The 21312-nt window shown below is 45.9% G+C and overlaps 1 protein-coding gene across 7 annotated transcripts in view; it reads left to right on the top strand.

Annotated features, from left to right (window-relative positions):
- Nucleotides 1–21312, top strand: part of LOC144937908 (gamma-aminobutyric acid type B receptor subunit 1-like) — an 84698-nt gene that overhangs the window by 30345 nt on the left and 33041 nt on the right. For 5 of the 7 annotated variants that reach the window (XM_078865505.1, XM_078865504.1, XM_078865503.1 and 2 more), the window contains 6 exons: nucleotides 1802–1962; nucleotides 3611–3745; nucleotides 5949–6119; nucleotides 9728–9829; nucleotides 16131–16196; nucleotides 19499–19690. In XM_078865505.1, coding sequence (XP_078721631.1) covers nucleotides 1802–1962; nucleotides 3611–3745; nucleotides 5949–6119; nucleotides 9728–9829; nucleotides 16131–16196; nucleotides 19499–19690 — 827 coding nt within the window. The remainder of the gene's footprint in view (nucleotides 1–1801; nucleotides 1963–3610; nucleotides 3746–5948; nucleotides 6120–9727; nucleotides 9830–16130; nucleotides 16197–19498; nucleotides 19691–21312) is intronic. The other 2 variants (XM_078865508.1, XM_078865509.1) reach the window with 2 other exon arrangements.

Below are 21312 nucleotides of genomic sequence, written 5' to 3'. Positions count from 1 at the left end.
CTAGATTTAGAAGGACATAGTTCCAGTTTCTTCCGAATATAAGAGGGAAGAGCGTTCCAGACGGCCGCAGAAGCGCATCTGAAGGCGCTCGATGCAGTGACCGTCTTTGTTCGATGGTTAGCCAAAAGGCACTGCGAGGATGTCCGGAGTTTTCGTGATGATGGTTTATGCTCTTTGACGAGATCAGCGAGGTATTGTGGTTCATTTGTGGTAAGCACTTTGTGCTTAATGAGTGCAACTTCATTATGTAGTCGTTCGGCAACCGGAAGCCAATGCAGCTCAACGATCACTGGACAGACATGGTCGGCTCTTGCAGTACCCATCGGCGTTGTTGTTGTTGTTGTTGTGTTTGTGTATCCGCACACATGTGCAGACAGTGCAGTGGTATCGCAAGGGCAGGGATGATGGGCCGGGTGAAGTGGCTTCCCCAGGCACCGCCACTGTGGCTAGGAGATGTTAACTACCTCGCCTGGTGTACAGGAGGTCGTGGGTTAGATCCTGACCCTGACACCTGCTGCATATTTGGAGTTTGCGGTGTCTCTCTGCCAGTGGTCGCGTGGATATTTCTTCCTGGTCCTCCGGTTTTTTCCCCTCCACATTTAGAAACATGCATTTGGATTAGTTGGCTGCTATACATTTCTACATGATAAGCCACTTCGTTGAGCTCTCATTCGTGGCCAGGTAGCTTCTGCAAAAAAAGCGCTAGTGCTCACTGGATCTCACCTGGTAAAATAAAAATAAAAAAAGCTTCGTTTTCTTTTTAGGCTTAGTTTAAATGTCTCGTCGAATTGTTGGAATCGAAGCAAGCAGTGGCGGCTATTCGGATGGCTCAAATGTTTGGTGGGCAGGTGCCGGTGTAACAGGCTAAAATAGCCCCTGCCCCTATTAAACCCGGGGATAGTTTGGCCCAGGCCAGAGTATACCCGGGGGGATAAAGTGTCCTAGGCTAAACTATACCCCCCGGGGGTTTAAACTAGACTGGGCCAGTCCATACCCCCCCTCCAGGCCAGAAGATGCCCCATGTGAAAGTTCAAACGAACTTCAATCGATATCTTAAAAGCGTATAAATGGAAGTAAGAATCTCAATTTGATCAATTGAAGCATTTTTAGGGTTAGGGATAAGGTTAGGGATAGGGTTATTATTAAAGTGTTTCTGGTTGAAGCAATAAAGTCTATGTCTTTACAGGTTTAAATGAAATGTTGGAAAAACTTAGTAATTCACGTGTATATCGCTCAACACTTTTACTATCATGGGGGTATGATTTGGCCTAGAGGGGTATAATTTGGCATAGGCCATAATATACCCCAGAGTATAAATTGGCCTAGGCCATAATATACCCGGGTATCATCTCGCCTAGGCCGTTTTAACCCCCCGGGTATACTCCGGCCCGTTACACCGGCACACATAGCAACGGGGGCGGCACGAGGATGGCATTTTGCTCTTGCTCTGGGTACCAAACTCCCTAGCAACGGCTGCGCGCGCGCGCGCGCACGTGTTTGGGGAGCGGTGGTGCAGTGGTTAGCGCACGAGGCTACGACACCCGGCGACGCGAGTTCGATTTCCCGCTAATGGGCCTCGCCGTGGGTCGATTTCAGCCTCAAAAGAGTACCCGGTGCAGTGTATTAAACATCACCACTGGGCAAAGGGCGGCCGGGCGTGGTGCTGGCCACGTGCCCTAACTGCGTTTTGCCCTTCCGGTCTTCACGGTCGCTCGTCGACAGCACTTTGTCCCAACATTCTGTTCAGGCTAAACGGCGTTGGGCGTGGATCTTTGTCTGTGTGTGTTTGTTTGTGTGGCAGCCAAGCAGGCGCTGTACATCGGGGGGCTATTTCCCATGAGCGGAAGCTGGCCGGGGGGCCAGGCCTGCAAGCCAGCGGCAATGATGGCACTGGATGATGTGAACCGCAAACGTGACCTGCTGCCGGACTACGAGTTGAAGCTCATCGAGACGGACAGCATGGTATGGCGAGGGGGGCTGGCGAAGGGTTTCCCCTCCACCTGTTACAGGAGTGTACTGAGCGTGGGGGGCGAGGGGAGTGCCTCTGGTGGCCAGAGCTACGAGTTGAGCCCCCCTTGATGAGATATGTGTTCAACAACTGTGTGTTCCCACTGGGATTTTTGCAAACAGCGTTGGTGTACGGTGTTTAATCTGCAATATTTTGCTGTCTTTTTTGGATTTTCTGTTTGCACTTAGTCATATATTCACTTTAAGATGTTTTCTTGTTCTTGTTTGTTGCAGTTGCACCCGATTCAAGAGCCGAATGGCTCACAGGGCTATACCTAATAAATGAACTTGAACTTGAACAACAGTGTCAATGAGGAAAACAAAACGGATTTGAAACGCGGTTTGAATGTATTTTTTTACGAAAATGCTTTCATTTACGTTTCCACGTTTAAATTTCATTTGATTAGAGCGGTAAAGTTTGGCTTCCGTAAATTGAGAAAAATCAAATATTGGGGGGGCTCCCACATCACCGATTGCCGCATCCCCTGAGTTGGCAATCTAGTTACGCCACTCACCTGCTCGCATTGTGCAGAGCTGTTCCATTGTTGGTCATCAACCTGAAAAACGTATTGCCCCTGTAGCAGCTCAGCAATCGCGCATTAATAATTATAATAATAAAAAACATATTAAAATAATTAATAAAATGATTATTTTATTATGTTACATTTTTTATTATTTTATTATTTTCCTTCTACGTGACTTTACCGAAAGAACCAAGAAGATGAATCCCTGTAGTCACGAAAGCTTTAAATCGAAAAATAAAAATCGCGCAATAGATGTGACCGAAAATATGCCCACACGTCTTACACCGACAGATAGCGCGTAGCCGCTAATTAAATTATCCCGAGGACAAACGCATGGTGGGACGCATCACCCATATCCAAACATTTGTGTTACATTTCATCAATTGAACCTTATGGCGGGACCGCGGGATCCCGAACGAAAGTCAAAATCGTAATTAATTTATTTATGGTGACCTCGTCCCACCGTGCACATAAACGCCGCGACCCACCTGGCGCGGATCGTTCTGTTATCATGTCGTGTCCAAGCGCAGCAGCGAGGACGAATGCGCAGAAGAAACAAAACTTTGAAACTTTGATGAGCGCGTCGTGTAGAGCTCGTCGAGAGGAACAGATCGCCGTGTCGTTCGCCTTCAACAGACATAAAATGACGTCGCAACGCAGTTCATGCGAGAGCCGGGGGCTTATGGTACCCCGGGGTCCCGCCATGAGGTTCAATTGTCAAACGAAGCCGCCGTGTCACGTTCACGTGCATGTGTCTGTGTGTGTCCACGTACGGGGAGCGGTAGTGTAGTGGTTAGCGCTACGCTGCGCAATGAAACCTGCGACTCGCTTTCGATTCCAGCTCACGGTCAACGCCAAGTTACGATTATCTGTACCGGTCCTGGGCCTCCCCTAGGTCGACTCAGCCTCAACTGAGTACCCGGTGTGGTGTGTACTGTGGAGACAAAGGCAGCCGGGCGTGGTGCTGGCCACCCACCTCCTTCGTGTGCCGTGCTGGTCTTCGTAGGTGCTCGCTAACAATACTTGCCCCAACAGTCTGTTAAAGCTACACGGGGGGATCTTTGTCTTTGTCCACCCAGTGCATGCCGGGCCATGCGACCAAGATCCTCTACGACCTACTCTACTACGGCCCCATCAAGATCGTCCTCATGCCGGGCTGCAGCAGCGTCTCAACGCTGGTGGCGGAGGCAGCGCGCATGTGGAACCTCATCGTGGTGAGCGCCACGGGGTTGGGTAGAGAGCGGGGTGGTGGCATCGCTCCGGTTTCGACCTGTTCAGACGCACGTTGAATGTGTGTTGATCTTCTTTCGCACCGTACGTAGCCAACCATGCGGATCGTTTGGCTAAGTACGGTGCCTGCTAACAACGATCGCCATTCCGCCATGACCTGCGATGTTTGCGGAAAAGATTTTCTTCATTGAATTGGGTTATCCTCGCACCGGCGCACTCAGCGTGGGACAAATTTTCACGGATACCATCGTTGGTCCGTAGGATGGTCAATCAATGCCATAATACACAAGGGCAGCTGTAGGACAATTGTTGTTAGCAGTCATCGCCAGAAACGCATTAACTTATGAGCAACTGTGGTATATAGTGACAGAGTTTTATTTTTTTTGACCAATGAAAGCTGAGTTTGTAAAGAAACTAAAATTGTTGACACGGGGGAGCGGGGATTAAAGATTTGTTCAGATTTTGGCAAATAATTTTTTTTTTTACAATTGGAAATTGTGTCAAACTATGTTGGGTAATGACTTCTGGCTGGAGTGGTCGTGAAATTGGCCTTGCGCGTCGCGGAGTTTCTCTGCTGCTGCTGCTACGTGTGCAGTGGAATGAGGGTGCCCCCACCATCAAGTTCAAGCCCCTTTCTCCGATGTTTCTCACGCCGTCTGCTGGAAAGTGTCTTTTCAAGAACCTGGGGCATTGCTTTAAAAAAACAAATACCATCGTGTGAATTAGAGCCAAGTTGGTACATTTCCCGAGAGCTGTCACAGATGTTGGAGTGCGTTTCACACTCTCGCGTAGGCAGGAGAAATTATCACGCACACTTCAAGCAGATACATATCGGTGCTCTTCAGCTCTAACACATTGCCCATCTGTAATAATAATCAGCAGATGGAGTGTTGCTTAACCGCTTCCAATATGTGTGTGTATATATATGTACAGCAGAACCCCTCTTAACGACCACCCCTGTTAACGGATAATCGCTTAACGACAGGCCTCCATAGAGCCCAATGTGTATTGTATAGTGTAGTGTCTAGTAGTGTAGTGTATAGTGTAGTGTATAGTAGTGTAGAGTATAGTAGTGTAGCGCAGAACCCCTCTTAACGACCACCCCTGTTAACGGATAATCGCTTAACGACAGGCCTCCATAGAGCCCAATGTGTATTGTATAGTGTAGTGTCTAGTAGTGTAGTGTATAGTGTAGTGTATAGTAGTGTAGAGTATAGTAGTGTAGCGTAGAACCCCTCTTAACGACCACCCCTGTTAACGGATAATCGCTTAACGACGGGCCTCCACAGAGCCCAATGTGTGGTGTATAGTGTAGTGTATAGTAGCATAGTGTATAGTGTAGTGTAGAACCCCTCTTAACGACCACCCCTGTTAACGACTAATTGCTAAACGACGAGCCTCCATGGAGCCCAATGCGTTCGCTTACCAAGCATTCCCCTGTTAACGACGGGCTGTTGTAGGTAAATATTAATTAATGCATTGATTAACCATGTTTATTTCAATATGATGTGTTTATAATGTGGTTAGTATCTTTATGTATTCATATCTATTTAAATATTATAAAGTACGTTTTTGGGTGATTTTTTTTTACTTTCGATGCTTTCAAAACGAATTAAGCCTTTAACGTGTATTCCCTAGCCTCACTTAACAACCAAATCATTAACGAACGGTTTCGGGCAACCAATTGCCGTCGTTAAGAGGGGTTCTACTGCGTATATATACACAGCTTATGCCCAACACACACAAAGTTCCCATCTCACCTCACACCACTGCTAGTCAATCTCGTGTCACCTTTCAACTCGCATAAATAACCCACGAGCAAAAGGGGCAATTTTATCCCGCCTCAGGCCTCACTCAAAGGAGAGCCTCACAATGGCCTTTTATTTTCTTCACTAATTAATTAAGGTGGGGGGGGGGTTGGCGGTCCATGTAGGAATTCTACCCTGGGCGTCTAGCCCGAGGCTTCCAGGCATCTGAATTTGCGATTTATACGAAACGAGTGATGTTGCTCCCTTCCTCGTCATCTTCGCAGGGATGAAGCCTCGATCCCTTGGCCCGGAGATCTCCCTCTTTAGCCAGCAACCTCGAAATCCTAATTCCAAAGTCAGAGACAACGAGCGAACACCGATGTTGTTCACGGCGTTCGCGTTTCCCCCTGGATGCTGTCGCGTGTGTCGCCCGTGCCAGCTGTCGTACGGATCCAGCTCCCCGGCGCTTTCCAACCGGCAGCGCTTCCCCACGTTCTTCCGCACGCACCCCTCCGCCACGCTGCACAACCCGACGCGCGTGCACCTCTTCAAGACCTGGGGCTGGACCCGCATTGCCACCATCCAGCAGACGGCCGAGGTTTTCACCTCGGTGGGTCCACAGTGGAGATGCTCTGTGTGTGTGTGTACGTGTGTGTGTGTATGTACGTGTGTGTGTGTACGTGTGTGTGTGTACGATCTTGACACCGCTGGTGCCGATGACTGGTACCAGCGGTGTCAAGATCGGCCTCTGTGGAGGAGGCTCGTGAAGGACGCTACTGGGCAGTTGGAGGCAGTCGCCCTCCAACAACAACGGAGGGCGGAGGAGCGACGCTCACAACAACGAGCGGAGCGCCGGGTGGCAAAAGCACAGCAAGTTGGTACAGTAGGGGGCACAGGTGGTGCATCAGCCAGTCATCTCGGTCATCTCGGTCAGTCGACCCGTGGCACCTGGTTCTGCCCCATGACCTCCTGCCAGCGGGCGTTCGACACTTCACGTGGCCTCAAGGTGCACATGGCCTGGCACAAGCGTCGTGGTGACGTCACCGCCACTTAGTGGCGAATGGCGGTTGTTGTTGTTGTTGTGTGTGTGTACGTGTGTGTGTGTACGTGTGTACGTGTACGTGTGTGTGTGCGGTACTGTAGCGGTTAGCACGCCGCGCTATGAACCTGGCGACCCGGGTTTGATTCCCGCTCACGGTCAATACCCAGTGACGGTTATCTGAACCAGTCCTGGGCCTCCCCTAGGTCGACTCAGCCTCAAATGAGTACCTGGTGTGAATTATAAACATCGCCACTGGGGAGACAAAGGCGGTCGGGCGTGGTGCTGGCCACCCACCCCTTCGTGGACTGTTCTAGCCTTCATAGGTGCTCGCTAACAGCACTTGCCCCTACAGTCTGTTAAGGCTATACGGGGGATCTTTGTCCGTGTGTGAAGGGAGGGGGGGGTGTGGGGGTCTATCCTCGCACACAGAGACGCAATGGTAACAGGTGGTAACGGTGAAGCCCTGCAACGCCTTCCTCACGAAAGTCCGCGAGAGGAACTCTCGAAAACCCCTTCATGGACGCGTTTTTTTGGGCCTCCTCTTCCACGCTGGCCAAACATTTGGAAGAGGTCGGAGTATCCACACGCTTTGCCCCACCACGCGTGACCTGTGCTGTACCCACTTATACTGCTATAAAAAAAACCGGTGTTGAGAAACACTGTCGTATTGCATAGCCCATGGGCTTTTGCGGAAAGTGCGACCGTAAGTTTGACCGAGCTAATGGCTGCCATGGAGGAAACTGCTGAGGAGAGAAGGACTGAGGGGAGGAAACGTGTCAAAAAGGGGATGATGCAAACTGGTTCCAGAGGCTTCCTGCTCACCGGTGGGGTAGGTGTGCTGTGGGTTGGCCAGCAAGAGGTGCCCCCACGCCTGGTGATGGCGGGGCTGACCAAACACCAGCGACGCACCGTTCCCTCTCGGGCCGCACTGCTTGGTGGGGAAATGTAGCATTAGAAACGGCTCCCGTGAGGTGAATTGCTGTGCAAGAAACCCACTGCACTCCTCGATTCCACCGTCCTGATTGACCCCGAGCAACGCACGCCTATGATGTGAAAAAAAACACAAAAAATGCGAGTATTATGTGCTGTACTTAAAGTCAAACATTAACACTCGCAAACCGCTGAATGCCCTGCACCCATGACTCTGAACACAACACGGAATTCCAACCACATCACCTGCTGCTGTTAACAAGTTACAACGGCCGACTATTCACCCAAGTGACATTAGCATGACAATTATAAGAGATTGAGTACCCATAACCACATCCACAATGCACAGGGCGTGCAAATGTGGCTCCCCTGCAATCAATGCATCATGCACTGCCGCCAAATGTTGGTCTTTCATTTGGCCATAGCGCAACTGAGCTAAATCCAGTCCATGAAATGCACATTATACATCATGCAGGGTGTTTGGCGGCATCCACTGATTAAGCCACTCTGGCGTCCCATCCCCAGTCATCTCTCTGGGCCTTCAGAGCGCTGCACGCAAGTGCTCCCTTGGAAGGAGCCGGTTCCCAGCCAGTTGGCCGCAACATCCCAATGCAACTGGATGGATGAGGTTTAGGAGTTCCGTGAGGTGCATCCAATGCCGGCACCACACAACCCTATTTGTTACACTTTATAAACCTAAATTGCATTGCGTGCTTTGCGTTAGGGCTTTTAAGTGGTTATTCGGGGGGGGGAGGGGAAAAAACTCTTGTTAATTTTAAATAAGCAAATACTTTTAAGAGCATACTATATGAGACGCATCAAATGATTAATTACGAAACTTCAAGGGTAAGCAAGTTAATATCAACAATAATAACACCGGCAAAGTAGAATCATCTGCGGGCAAATTTAACAATCAGCCAGCCTGCGTCACGTCACAAATACCCATGCAGCACGCGCAGGCATTGAAGATTTGGCCATTCTGATATTTAGAGTTCAACTCTGGAACTTTACCTTGCTTGAAGTGGGAATGGGGGTGGGTGGCGAGGGGGGCATGACACAATTAATGTTAAGCAACCTTTAAACGAATGTTGACTGTCATCATTTCGGAGGGCTCAGGCTTCATGAGCCCCCTCTAGCCCCCTCCAACTCTTATGGGGCTGATGTGGTTCACGTTTGGGTTTAATATTGTAAGTTTAGCTTTACAAAATGCAGCCTGTTTTACTGATTAAGAATATTGTCCTTTGCTCTTTTACATTGTGAATCCCAGAACATGGAATTGAAATGCCAAAAGACAAATGGGAATTGTTCTTTTAGAGACCTGAAATTGTCTGTCGTGAATTATGTTCCATCTGCACTTTGCACAATGTCAGCTTTAAAACCTTTCTTTGCAATCAAAAAAATGTATATGTATGAACATGTCCATTAAATGGCTTATGAAAAGGTGTTACATCATGTAGTACGGTAATTTTCATAATTGGGAATTTTATTGTGATGTAGTCTTCATTGAATGGCCTTTAGTTGATGAGAAAATGTAATGGCAGAATTTCCATGAGCATTGTGCATACGAGGAATGGTTTATAGCAAGGTGAACATTAATAATTCAACAAACTCAGAAAAGCATTAAAAAGCAGGGCAGACTTTTAGAGTTGCAAAACGATAAACTGAAATGAAATGTGCCGTTCTAATGCTCTTCAATTTCCCCAATGCACGTCAGCCGATCACGTTTAATGTTACCTAGAAATAAGAAACAAACCAGTTGCAGTGTAGAATTCTTACGAAAATCATCTGTGCCTCATGTTTCGCGAGCTCAGAGCACACTCGTGCTGCTGTGGCTTCGACGTTGTCGTGCCAGTTGCTTTTCATCTGTCCACCCGCGTTTCAATTACAACTCTGACAAAATCTTGGGCGAAAATGCGGCGATTCCCGCTGAATAATTTTCAGCCAAATTAAATGAATGCTCACTATTACAGCCAACATGATTGCAGCATCAGACACAGGATCTCATGCAATGGTTTAACACGATAATTTTTTTGGTGGGGGGGGGGGGCGGGGGTTGGTGGATGGGGGGCTTTTTAAATGGTTCGTGCGATACGTGAACAGGCGGTGAGCGTGTTGTCGTCACAGCGAACGAGCGGTGAGTGTGTTGTCGTCACCGTCTCCGGTGTGCTCACGTTGCTCTCGTAATTCCATTACTGCGACTGGAATTTTCCACGTTCTGTTTGTTGTTGTTGTTGTTATTCCCCCAGACCCTGGCAGACCTGGAGGAGAGAGTCAAAGAGGCTGGTATCGAGATCAACGTTCGCCAGAGCTTTCTGTCTGATCCGTCCGTCGCTGTCAAAAATTTGAAGGTAAACCGCTACATTCCCGTCATTACTTCGACAACTCCAGACTGAAAAACACGACAAATAGCGCAAATCTTACCGACGCACACGAAAGGGGCTGTCTGACGCAAGTATAACACTTTGTTAATTATAAAAAAAAATTAAGGCGTCTTCCGAGTGCTGCACTGTAGCACTCTGATATAACACCACACCACTTGGGTGTGATTAACATTATTTAATTGGATACTGCAGCGATGCCTGCGATAGCATGCTGCTTAATGGGACTTTAAAGTTGTTGTTGTTGTTTTTTTATGAATGAGACACTCAAACACGTGCTGGACAACCTGGGACATGCAGCCAAGGTTATGCATTTGAAAAACCCAATCAACATTCGTTTTTTGTGGGGATTACACGTTCCTTTAAAAACAATCCTTATGGCCTCTAAACGACTTCGATATTTGAGTCAGACAGTATTACGCAGATTTTTGCTAAATTAGCAGCAAAGCACGACATATAATTATTGATTCCGTGTTGTCTACGGTTAATGCGGAACGGTGGTCTCTGAACTGAAATTTAAACTCATCCCACCCCTTCCTCTCCCTTCGCTTAAAATCCACGTAAACCCTTCAAGGTCGAATAATATCCAGCAGGGCTCCCTCGTTTATATCGACAACAAGAGACTCAGAACTGGAACTTGGTACTGTTGGCCAAATGTCCGCTTAATTGCTCTGAAATTTAATGATTGATGAGATTATGCCCGACAGAGGATGTGCAAGCACCGGGGGCCCACTCTCATCCCATGGGATTAGCAGTAGACCAAATCGTTTACTTCCCCCAGCCTCCATTCGCAAGGTTATTTAGAGCTGCTGCCAGTCCAAGCTAGAAATAGCCGAGGTGTTTAGATGTGTCTGTGCACTTGTCTGCAGCGTTGCAGCTCAGTAACCTGGAATTGGCAGCTCCCACAAGGGTAGGGGAGCAGTGAGCGGTGCTCAAGTGGCCAGTGTCAAGCTCCTTCATTCTGTTTTCCTCTTGCACGTGACAATATTTTCCGAAGGTAAATGCCAACGCGCGAGGACTACTGGCCACGAGAGGCCTTCAGGAAAGAGTTCGGGTAGTTGCGATGTTCCTCCATTGAAGATTACAGCGGTATACTGTATAGTCCATGGTTTGGGTTGCGTGGACACAGTCGCATCGTGGTGGATCGTCTTTTAATTGTTTCAGTTCCTTCATTGAACACCGTTTAGAATCCATTTCCCATGTTCAATTACTATCACTGTGGAGTGTCCTGAGTGCAGAAAAGGGCACCCGAGTGAAAACTGAGCGCTCATAAAGCATGCGCGGGGAGATTCCAGATACGTGTTCGTTACAGAAAATAGAGAACGCCGAGGAATACAAATAATTGCTGCTTCAGAGAAAAATGGGCCCGTGAATATATTTTAAAATTTATGGATGAATATTACATCACGCTTTTTGCTAAAGCTCTTAAGTTGCATTTCTTTCAACAGCGGTCTACTTTTAACTCACATTAAACGTTTCTCCTATGGGCCAGGTGGCTCAGCATTCCAGTGAGCGGCTCGCAATTGGAAGGTTGGAAGGTTGCAAGTTCAAATCCTGGTTGGGGTTTGACTCAGTTTATCATCCCGCCGAGGTTACTAAAATGAGTCAACACTTTGTTGGGGAATGAAGAGTGGTCGTGCTGTTGAGAAAGTCTCCCCCCCCCCACTATAGGAATTGGAATTTCCAGCTTGAATCAGGAGATAAGAACCAGCATAATGATAATTTGAGCCACGAATCACTTGACTCTTTTTTGAAGTTTCCTAAAGAAAGTATGTCCCACCATAGACATGCGTACATGTTTTGTAAATTACACAAGTGCAATATTTGCCATGCCAAATGCACATTAGGCACAGAACCACTGGCAAGAGTGTAATGCTACTATCCAAGACGTGCGTCTTAATGATAACATCAGTCCCACATAGTGTGGTGGATTGTGTACGTACACACTGCATCGAGGAGGGCCCTAAAGGTTTGTGGTAATCCCCGTAGTGAAGAGAGTTAATGGGAGTTTTATTGGTATACTGTCTCTTCAAATTAGCTCTAATGGTCCATCTGGCAGTGCTGTAGTGCAGGAGGGCATGATGTACATGCTGGGCAATCATCGCTGAATTGCTGAGAAGGGACATTGTCCGGGTTAAGTTGTAGGTTTCACAGTGGGTGCTAGAAAAATTAACATAAGCCATAATTGACCATCCAAAATTTCCCATCACTGCTCCCATACCCACATCACATGCCATGTGTTTGCCAATGCAGTGGCTCACGCTCATCCACAGTACAGTACTGTTACTACACGTTAAAGCACAGGTACACAATTTATACTGGTAGGAACCTCCTGGTTACACCAGCCCACAGGGGATTATTGTGTCCGTCCGTCCGTCGTGAATCCAAAAATGGGAGGGGTGGGGCTGGGTGGAGAGGGGAGGGGCTGGGTGGGGAGGGTGGGGAGGGGCTGGGTGGGGAGGGGAGGGTGGGGAAGGGCTGGGTGGGGAGGGTGGGGCTGGGTGGGGGGTTGGAGGGGTGGGGCTGGGTGGGGAGGGGCTGGTCACCCCGTGGTGCCCTTAGAAAACTCAACGTTTAACCTACTCACGCCGGCTTGTGCCCGCCCTCACAGTCGGCCATATTTGCGGAATACACCACGCCGCCGTTGACCCTGGCCATTGACCGAGCAACCCAACGTTCCTACCAGCTCACTCCGCAGGAATGTGTTTTATGAGGATAATAAACTAACTTGTGTATTAAACGGTAGTGCAGCACAATCCATTGTTTTACTCTCCTGTACTCAAATTCCTTTGCCCCCAATCTTCACCCGACTGGACATCTGTGAAAAAGAGCTTCCAAGCTCATCGGATTACTCCAGGATGAATACACATTCTGATCCTGATTACCAACCCGCAACGACCAGTGCGGTGAAGCGTGGTCAAATAACCCCCCGTGATCTCCGCCAGCATCGGAAGGCCCTCATCCACCACTGGATTGACAAAAGGTCTGTGCATGTATTGCTACTCTAATATACGGCTAGGCTTTCCACGTCATAATTAACAAAAGGCAGTTGCTAACTGAAGATAATTACCATGACATTTGTCAATAATTTGAGCATACTATGGTATACGTTTCGCCTACTTTGGAACGATTTGCTTTCACGAACAGTTTGTGGTTTGGTTTATAAAAGATTAGTCGTCACGATTCAAGTCACCATTGACCAATTGATTTCACGCGGTTAATTTACTACACAGAGCAGTCACGGTATCGTGTAAAAACATTTTCCATTGCACATCAAGATAAAGCAAGCACAAGCAAGGCCTTATATGTACACGTATCTCCAAAGTTACTCCGCAGTCCTACAAATCAATCAATTGGTACATATAGAGTGCACTTCACATTTAAGAAGGTGTTTCAGTGTGCTTGACATAAAATACAATTTACATAAATGCCCACCTGCGTAGAACATATAACCTACAATACATTTACATTAACATATTAACAAAGCAATGTGCCGTAGGCAATGTATATATTTTTAAATCATATATAACTAAAACCAGTTCCTAAAATCAAGGAATAAAACCATATTACCGGTCCACTGAACAGGTGGAACTATAAAATCTCAACTATCTGCTTCTCCGATGTTTATGGGGCAATCACTCCACCACGATTCATAACAGATTTTTTTGGTCAGATTGACGCGTCACTGAAACCTGTGTGTCGTAAACCCTCCTCCACCCGAAACGGTCAGTCAATAAAGTTGCCACGCGGACAAACGTGCCAATTTATTAATGCTCCACCACAACGGCGGTGTTCTGGAGAGCAATTGACACGCATTTAACAGCTTGGTACAATTGCTCCCATAAACACCAGCGCTCTGCTAAATCAATAATAATTTTTGCACGTTTGTTCATCACGTGACAGCTTTATTAATTGGCTGTGTCGGGTGGAGGAGAGTTGATGACGCGCGTGTTACTCACACGGTGATCTGACTCAAGATTAAATTATGAATCCTAATATTGGTCGTGAAAGCCTCTTGCTACGTGTTAAGTCGTCCCATCACGTTTGAGTCAGGCAGCTATCTAAAGAACGTTTCTTTGGATTACCAAAATGCAAAACATTTGTGGGACTGGCTCGAGAAAAGAAAATCATCATATAACATCACCTTTTTGTTTGTAGAACTTTCCTAAACTCTTCATACAAATGTTCTAAATATGTACAAATAATGTTACTGGAAAAGAATCTCATCTCGAAAGAGGACTGTTGAGCTTTGAAAATAATTTGGCAAGTATCATGGGCAATAGCAGGCAGACAGGTAATTCCCTGACGTCAGCACTTTGCGATTCTTCCAAGAGTATGGAATAATGAGGGAAGTAATGCATCAAAGGCCGGTGTGAGGTGAGGTTGGGGGTTCAGGGGAAACCTTGACTTTGATTTTCCCAAACATGTTGGAAACTGCCTGAGGAAAGCGACAACTTTTCTGCATATTGAGAGGCTCTTGTTGAATACATCGTAAAACGGACGTGATTATAGATGCCCTTTGAGGATCATAAAAACATGAGGTTATATTTATCGAGGAATGGATACAGTATTTTTTGTTGCACAATTACTTAAAGGTGTGCGCGCACGTTATGGGAGTAAAATTGAGAGATGTGCTCTTTCAGGATATTATTTGGGATTATCAGGGTAAAAGCGATGTGTGCTGGAGTTTTTATATATCTCTTAAAGAGCAAAAGTGGGGGGATTTGTTTTCATAATTATTTCACAAAATCCCACTGCTTTCACACCATGAATATTGATCTCGTATTTAGAATAAAACCACTGAATTTGCAACAAAATCGTATCTATTTTATCTACCCCACAGGGTTGATGGGCTGAGCCAACCCCCCATCCAGGATTTGAACTCAGACAAGTCTCACTTCGCGCCACTAAGTCTACCGCTAAGCCACATGGCTGATTGTTATGTTTCTCGATTTGAAGTTTTCGTGACTGCAGGGATCCATACTCTTTGGTTCTTTCGGTAAAGTCACGTAGGTAGAAAATTAAATAAATCACGACGTTTCGGGCGCAACACAAGCGTCCGTCATCAGGTGGGACAACCACAGCAAGAAACAATTGCTGAAGTGGGCAAAATGGGGTGCTTGTGACAAGAGGCTATATAGGTAAGAGAGGGGGGACGGAGCCAGGGAGGAGAGATAGAGAGGGTGGGGGTGTGGGGTAGGGCGAATGGGGATGCTGCAAATACAACAAAATGCCGGGGCTGGGAAGTAAGCGGGGCTGGGAGTAGCAGGCTGAAGAAAACTGGAGATGCGGATATGAAACGTCGTGATTGAATTTCTTTTATTTTATACCTACGTGACTTTACCGAAAGAACCAAAGATGATGATAGTTATCTTGACTTTTAAAAACAAATGTAAACACTCGTCTGTTGGACATTGATCCTGTGATGAAAGTTTTCCACTGGCTGTAAAATTGATCAGCAAAATACTCATCTGCGTCCAGATATAAACACAGACATAACTTCAACCGTGATGACGGGTACAAACTGAGTAATCGTTGGAAAGATGTTATTAACCATCTAAAACATATTTAACTACACGTATTTGTACCATCTTATTTGACAGGTACTATTCTACTTTACCGAGTGTTGACATCCCCAGCGTTTAACAGTACTGCTTCCTTTGATGCTTATTATCAGCTAACACCGACCACAACCCTGAGTCTATGTGCAACATTGTTCTCTTTTAGCCCCCCCCCCCCCACTGTGCCATTCCTTGGCTACCACATTCAGATAAGCCCCCCCCTCCCCCTTAACTTGTATTTAAGAGCTTGTCTCTTGGATTTTTCCTCACTTGATACAGTAAATTTAGCTGTGACGGTCCCACCTGATGACGGAGACTTGTGTTGCCTCCGAAACGTCGTGATTTATTATTTTATTTTTTATTATGATTTATATTAGTATTTTTATTATTATTTTTTTTATTTTTTACCTACGTGACTTTACCGAAAAAACCTAAGAGTACTCATCTGCCTGTTTAGTTTGTCATTTGTTATTCAAGAAGAACATATATTTTCTCTCGCTAATCATAAGTACAACAGTGCGTTTCTTTCATGTTCATGTCAATTTACGAGCTTGCTAACTGGCTTGCCTGCCACCTTGACTCAGTTTCACGATTCGCTGACACACTGAGCATGCAGCTGGAAATATTCTATATTAACACGTACCATCAGTGTATGCCACCATTTAAAACACCTCCCCCCCCCCGTGTGTCTTATGTTGAATACTTCTCAGCGTCAAGACGCCAGAATCATCGTCGGCCTCTTTTACGAGGACGAGGCTCGCCGGGTGTTTTGCGAGGTAACTCCACTTTCGCGTTAAAAATTAATATGTACAACAACAAAAAGCCATCTGCTGTCAATAAATAAAATACTTTTTTTTCTTTCTGTGCAGCCGTCCAGGCACATTTTCAGCGTGCAGTATCTAAAAGCTCGAGTCATCATATGTTTCGCTTTGAAAATGAGTAAATAAATGAATACAATTTTAAGTTCTTTAGCGCACGCTCTTGAGTGATACAAAAATAAAGCCGACGCTGTTGAAGGCAAATTTGAATTGCAAATGCACCGTGCAGGGGCCTGCATAATTTATATATCTTTTTTTTTGCAAAGATGGAACATGGATGATACTTCCTGAATTAGATCAATGCTGTTAGAGCATCACATCAAAAACCTAATGTGAATGTGAGACATCCACTACATGAGCTACGGTAATAACAACTGAGCAATGCGATACATCACTTGAACGGCCTTGTGGTGGCTGCATGAGATTGCTGGGTATATATTTAGAAGGGAAAAAACACGTAAAATTAAAAGCATTTCTTTAGTTTCCGTCTCATAAGCTCTTGTGGCATGTTTACTACATTCAGTTAAGGAAGATATGTGTTCCCTAAGCTTTTTGAATTGGGCACTCAGTGTGCATTTTTATCCCAAATTCACACATTCCTTTAACCACTTAAATCATAGTAATCATTACCTAACCACCTCAGTGGGAAATTACTTTATCCTCAGATATTTTATTTTTTCTATTAAACATGTTTTTTACTTATGTTATAACAATTTAAAGTTTGGTAATAATGTCATTGTTTTAACGTGAGATTTGTCAAGATTTAATGAGAATTTTTTACAGCCTAGATGTTTTCAGTAAGCTGACGTTAGTAGAAGATTAATGCATGCTGTACAATCTGTGCGAGATGGAATTTCCACTGTTTATTCGTATAATATAGACTCTACATAACAAGTTATAGACCATTGCAAGATGGGGTGTTTTAAGAGCTGTAAGTATAATGCCATTTTTACTTTTCCTCTCGGGAACAAACTTTGCTTGCCCCAAATGCCCCTAAGAGCTGTGCGGAGCAGCCAAACCCATACTCAACAAGGGCCGGTGATAGCAGCTCGATCAAGCGTGTGCACTCTTTACGTGGAATGCGTGGCAGACTTTTGTAACCACAAATTTCATCTTCTTGGTTCTTTCGGTAAAGTCACGTAGAGTGTAAATAATAAAAAAACATTATAAAATAATTCTCACGACGTTTCGGCCACAACGCAAGCAGCCGTCCTCAGGTGAAGAACAGGTCTGTCGAGAAGACAGAGTCTGTGACCTGTTCTTCACCTGAGGACGGCTGCTTGCGTTGTGGCCGAAACGTTGTGAGAATTATTTTATAATGTTTTATTTTTTTTATTTTATTATTTCCATTCTACGTGACTTTACCGAAAGAACCAAGAAGATGAATCCCTGCAGTCACGAAAGCTTTAAATCGAAACACAAATTTCATATTTCGGAACTGAATCAGGATTTGCGGCCATCCACCCGGTACTAAGGGACGCATTACAAGGGGCTTTGCTGAACACACAGGCTACGGGTCTGCCAGCATTCGGAGGTTTGCACGTCCGTGTCCTACCCAACCACCGCCGCAATGTCATGAGCACATTTTTGGGGGACATACGCGTGTAGGCTGTCGGGCTTTAAAAGATAATTCCCTTCCTTTTTTTTACTCCGCGGTAGAACATGGTGCAGTGGACGCGCACCATTTTCTGCGGCACAATATTCCACATCCATCGGTAATATTTGTTTTTAAAGGGGTGGGGGTGGGGGGTGCCCACCTCATCAGCTCGTTTTTTGTCCCTCAAACATCTCGGCGGGTGAATCTAATGAATAAATAAATGTGAAGAAATAACAGAAACCTCGAACGCGCGTGCACGGTCACCAGTGTATGAGCCCAAAATAAAAAGCCCTCTGTGTGCGTGCGTGCTTGTGGGCTGCGCTACGAACCTGGCGACCCGAGTTTGCCTTCCGCTCCCGGTCAACACAAGTGACGGTTATCTGAGCCGGTCCTGGACCTTCCCTAGGTCGACGCAGCCTCAAATGAGTACCTGGCGCGTTGTGTAAACATTGCCACTAGGGAGACAAAGGCGGACGGGCGTGCTGTTGGCAACCCACGCCCTCGTGTGCCGTGCCGGCCTTCATAGGTGGTCGTTCACAGCACTTGCCCCAACAGTCTGTTCAGGTTTTACGGGGGATCTTTTTGGGCTTTGTGATTTTTCTGCGGCCATTAGTGTTCAGTGCTTTCTTTTTTATGGTGCACCACACTGTGCAGCAGCAGCACACACTATTCCGGGCATAATAATAACACTGTACAGGCGCAGGCCATGTGAGCACAGCAAGGCACGAAGATAAAAGGGCACCGGGCAATGGATGGCGGCTTGCAAATAAAAAAAAGTGCTTTCTTTGACACAGCAGTGAAATTGTGACAGGGCATAGGAACATTTGGCTTTTTTACAGCGCTCTTTTGGGGGATGATCTAAACAATGAATGTTCTTGGAATGTGGATCTCCGGAGACTTCCCTGTGAGAATTTGTGGCAGTATAGCGCTGCTAGAACACGGACACAAATTGGCACGAATTTGATCTCACAACTTGGAGGAAAATGTACAAATTGTGTATTTTATTACGCTGTAGAAAAATCTGCTTTACATTGCTGTGCATTTAACAACATAATTAAGATGATTAGTACCTATCATGTACATCATTAAAAAAACCGGGTTGATCCTGGTGAATAATTTAAATGGATGCGTCGACATGCGTATAATGCACAAATAGTAAAATGTTGACTCCAATGTAATTAATTAAATACAATTTTACATATGACATGCAATGCAAAAAAATCACAGCTTTAATCATATTTAAGATTTGGTGTTGTTATTTCACTTAATGAATCGTTAAAGTGCAAAAATGATGGTTCTGCCTGCTAAACACTGGGTCTTTGCGGCAAATTATGTAAATCCGGACCTGAGTTTGGATAACTCTCAGCAGGATCCTTGTGCTACGTGAATGATTTTGCTGTGGAATTCCAAAAATAAGTCGGCGCTTCACCCCACTGGCAACATTGAATTATGAAACAAGGAACACGCTGGGGCGGTAACCTTTACCGAGCTGTGCCAAGTCGGGGAGGCCACATTACAGTATCCCGATGTTCCACCTTTACAGATTTACAAGGGCTTCCTACAAAGTGCACGATGGCAGCACGGTCAGCACACGACTCGGGCGCGCGCAGGCCTCGCGTCTGTAGACGAGCCGTGCCGATTTTACCCGTCCCTGCGCCCGCAGGTGTACAAAGAGAAACTCTTCGGGAAGAAGCACGTGTGGTTTCTGATTGGCTGGTACGCCGACAACTGGTTCCTGAAGTCGGACCACGCCGTGAACTGCACGGCGGAGCAGATGGCCGAGGCGGTGGAGGGCCACGTCACCACCGAGATAGTGATGCTCAACCCCGAGAACACCAGGGGCGTCTCCAACATGGTACCCACCGGCCTTTCGTGCCATTCATAAATAGTGACGTTCAACCATTGGAACCTCATTTGCCAGTAAAAATATGATCATTGTTTTTTTACCCTTCTATCTGGCAACAAAACTGACACCTTTTTACGTTTGTTTTTTACGTTCAACCCCGAGAACCCCAGGGGCATCTCCAACGATGAGAATCATTAATATTTATTCACATTGGCAGAATCTGACGAGCTATAAAGCTCTATTTTCACAGATGACCAGTAGGGGTGGGTCAGAACGTGACAGCAACAACAATACAACACAATACAAAAATACAATCGGAGTGCATATTATATGAAAGGTAAACAAATCACATAAAAAATATATAAAATAAAACTCAACTATTTTTTATCTTACCAGGTAAAGCCCACTGAGCTATTAGCTTCTTTTCAGAAGTGACCTGGCTGCACATGATAGCTCAACGAAGTTATCATGTGGAAATTTGTAGCAGCAAAATAATCAAAATAATAATTACTCTGCAGGCTTGGGATACGTTGCCGTGGTGTATGTATGTATGTTGACCTTCTTTCACACCAAATGTAGCTAACCGTGCTAATTGGAGGTGCGGGGGAAGGACAAATGAAAAGCAAAAGCATTTCTAAAGAAATTCGTTTTCAATCTAGATGATTTAAAAGTGCCATGGCTCCAGTGGCTTCCTAATATCGGAACGTGTAACGGCCAGCGCACCCGACGTGCAGTCCAGAAGTCGCCAGTTCGATTAGTTCTCCCGGCAAGGCGGTTGCACCGATGTGGCGAGTTTCTCCAATCGCTCTGTCCACCCGGCAGTGTAAACGGATAACAAGGCAGTCGAATGGGCAGGTCGTTGTGTATTGAGGTCAAGTGTGGATACTCCAATCTCTTCCAAAAACACGCGTGGAGGGGCTCTCTAGAGATCCTTTTAATTGGAGGGCCTTTCGCCAGCAGTGGCTTGAGCAAGAAATTGCAGGGCTGAGCCTTTACCTTTGACTTTGTACACACCAGGAAGAGGTTGCAAATTGTCCAGAGTTATAAAATCGTCTCGTAAATTATGGCCTGTCATTTTGATAGAGACCATACCACTCGAAATTCTACGTGGACCGTGACATTTTTGTCGCAAATTGTGACAAATCAATGAATTGTGGAGCGATGATGAATCATTGCAAGCCTGATCCATTGAGTTCGTATATCATCTAAAAGGGTGGAGTGGTGGTATAGTGGTTAGCACATTACGCTATAAACCACCGACCTGACTTCGATATCTAGCCAGATGAATGCCAGTGGTGAGTCATATCACTGACCAGTGCGGTGAAGTATGGTCAAACAACTCCATGACCGATAACGCACGGGGAGGCCTTCATCCACCACTCGATTGACAAAGAGCTCTGAATTATTTATCAGCAAAACAATGTAACTCTTATCAAAGCGCAAATTAATGTCAATGCTATAATTTCTACTTTCCTGCGTGCTATTCTACATTTCATGACATTTATCGCTAACATGATTCTCACTGTACAGCTCAAAATAAACAATTTTACTTCTTTAGTTGTTTTTTATCGATGGACTTAATGCACGGATCACAATGGAAAAGCCGTATTTGTTGATTGCATGCTGCACCG

The sequence above is a fragment of the Lampetra fluviatilis genome, chromosome 20 (assembly GCF_964198595.1).
Source record: "Lampetra fluviatilis chromosome 20, kcLamFluv1.1, whole genome shotgun sequence".
Taxonomy (NCBI): Eukaryota; Metazoa; Chordata; class Hyperoartia; order Petromyzontiformes; family Petromyzontidae; genus Lampetra; species Lampetra fluviatilis.
The sequence above is the reverse complement of the archived record's forward strand: the minus strand, read 5'-3'. Positions and strand labels throughout refer to the sequence as shown.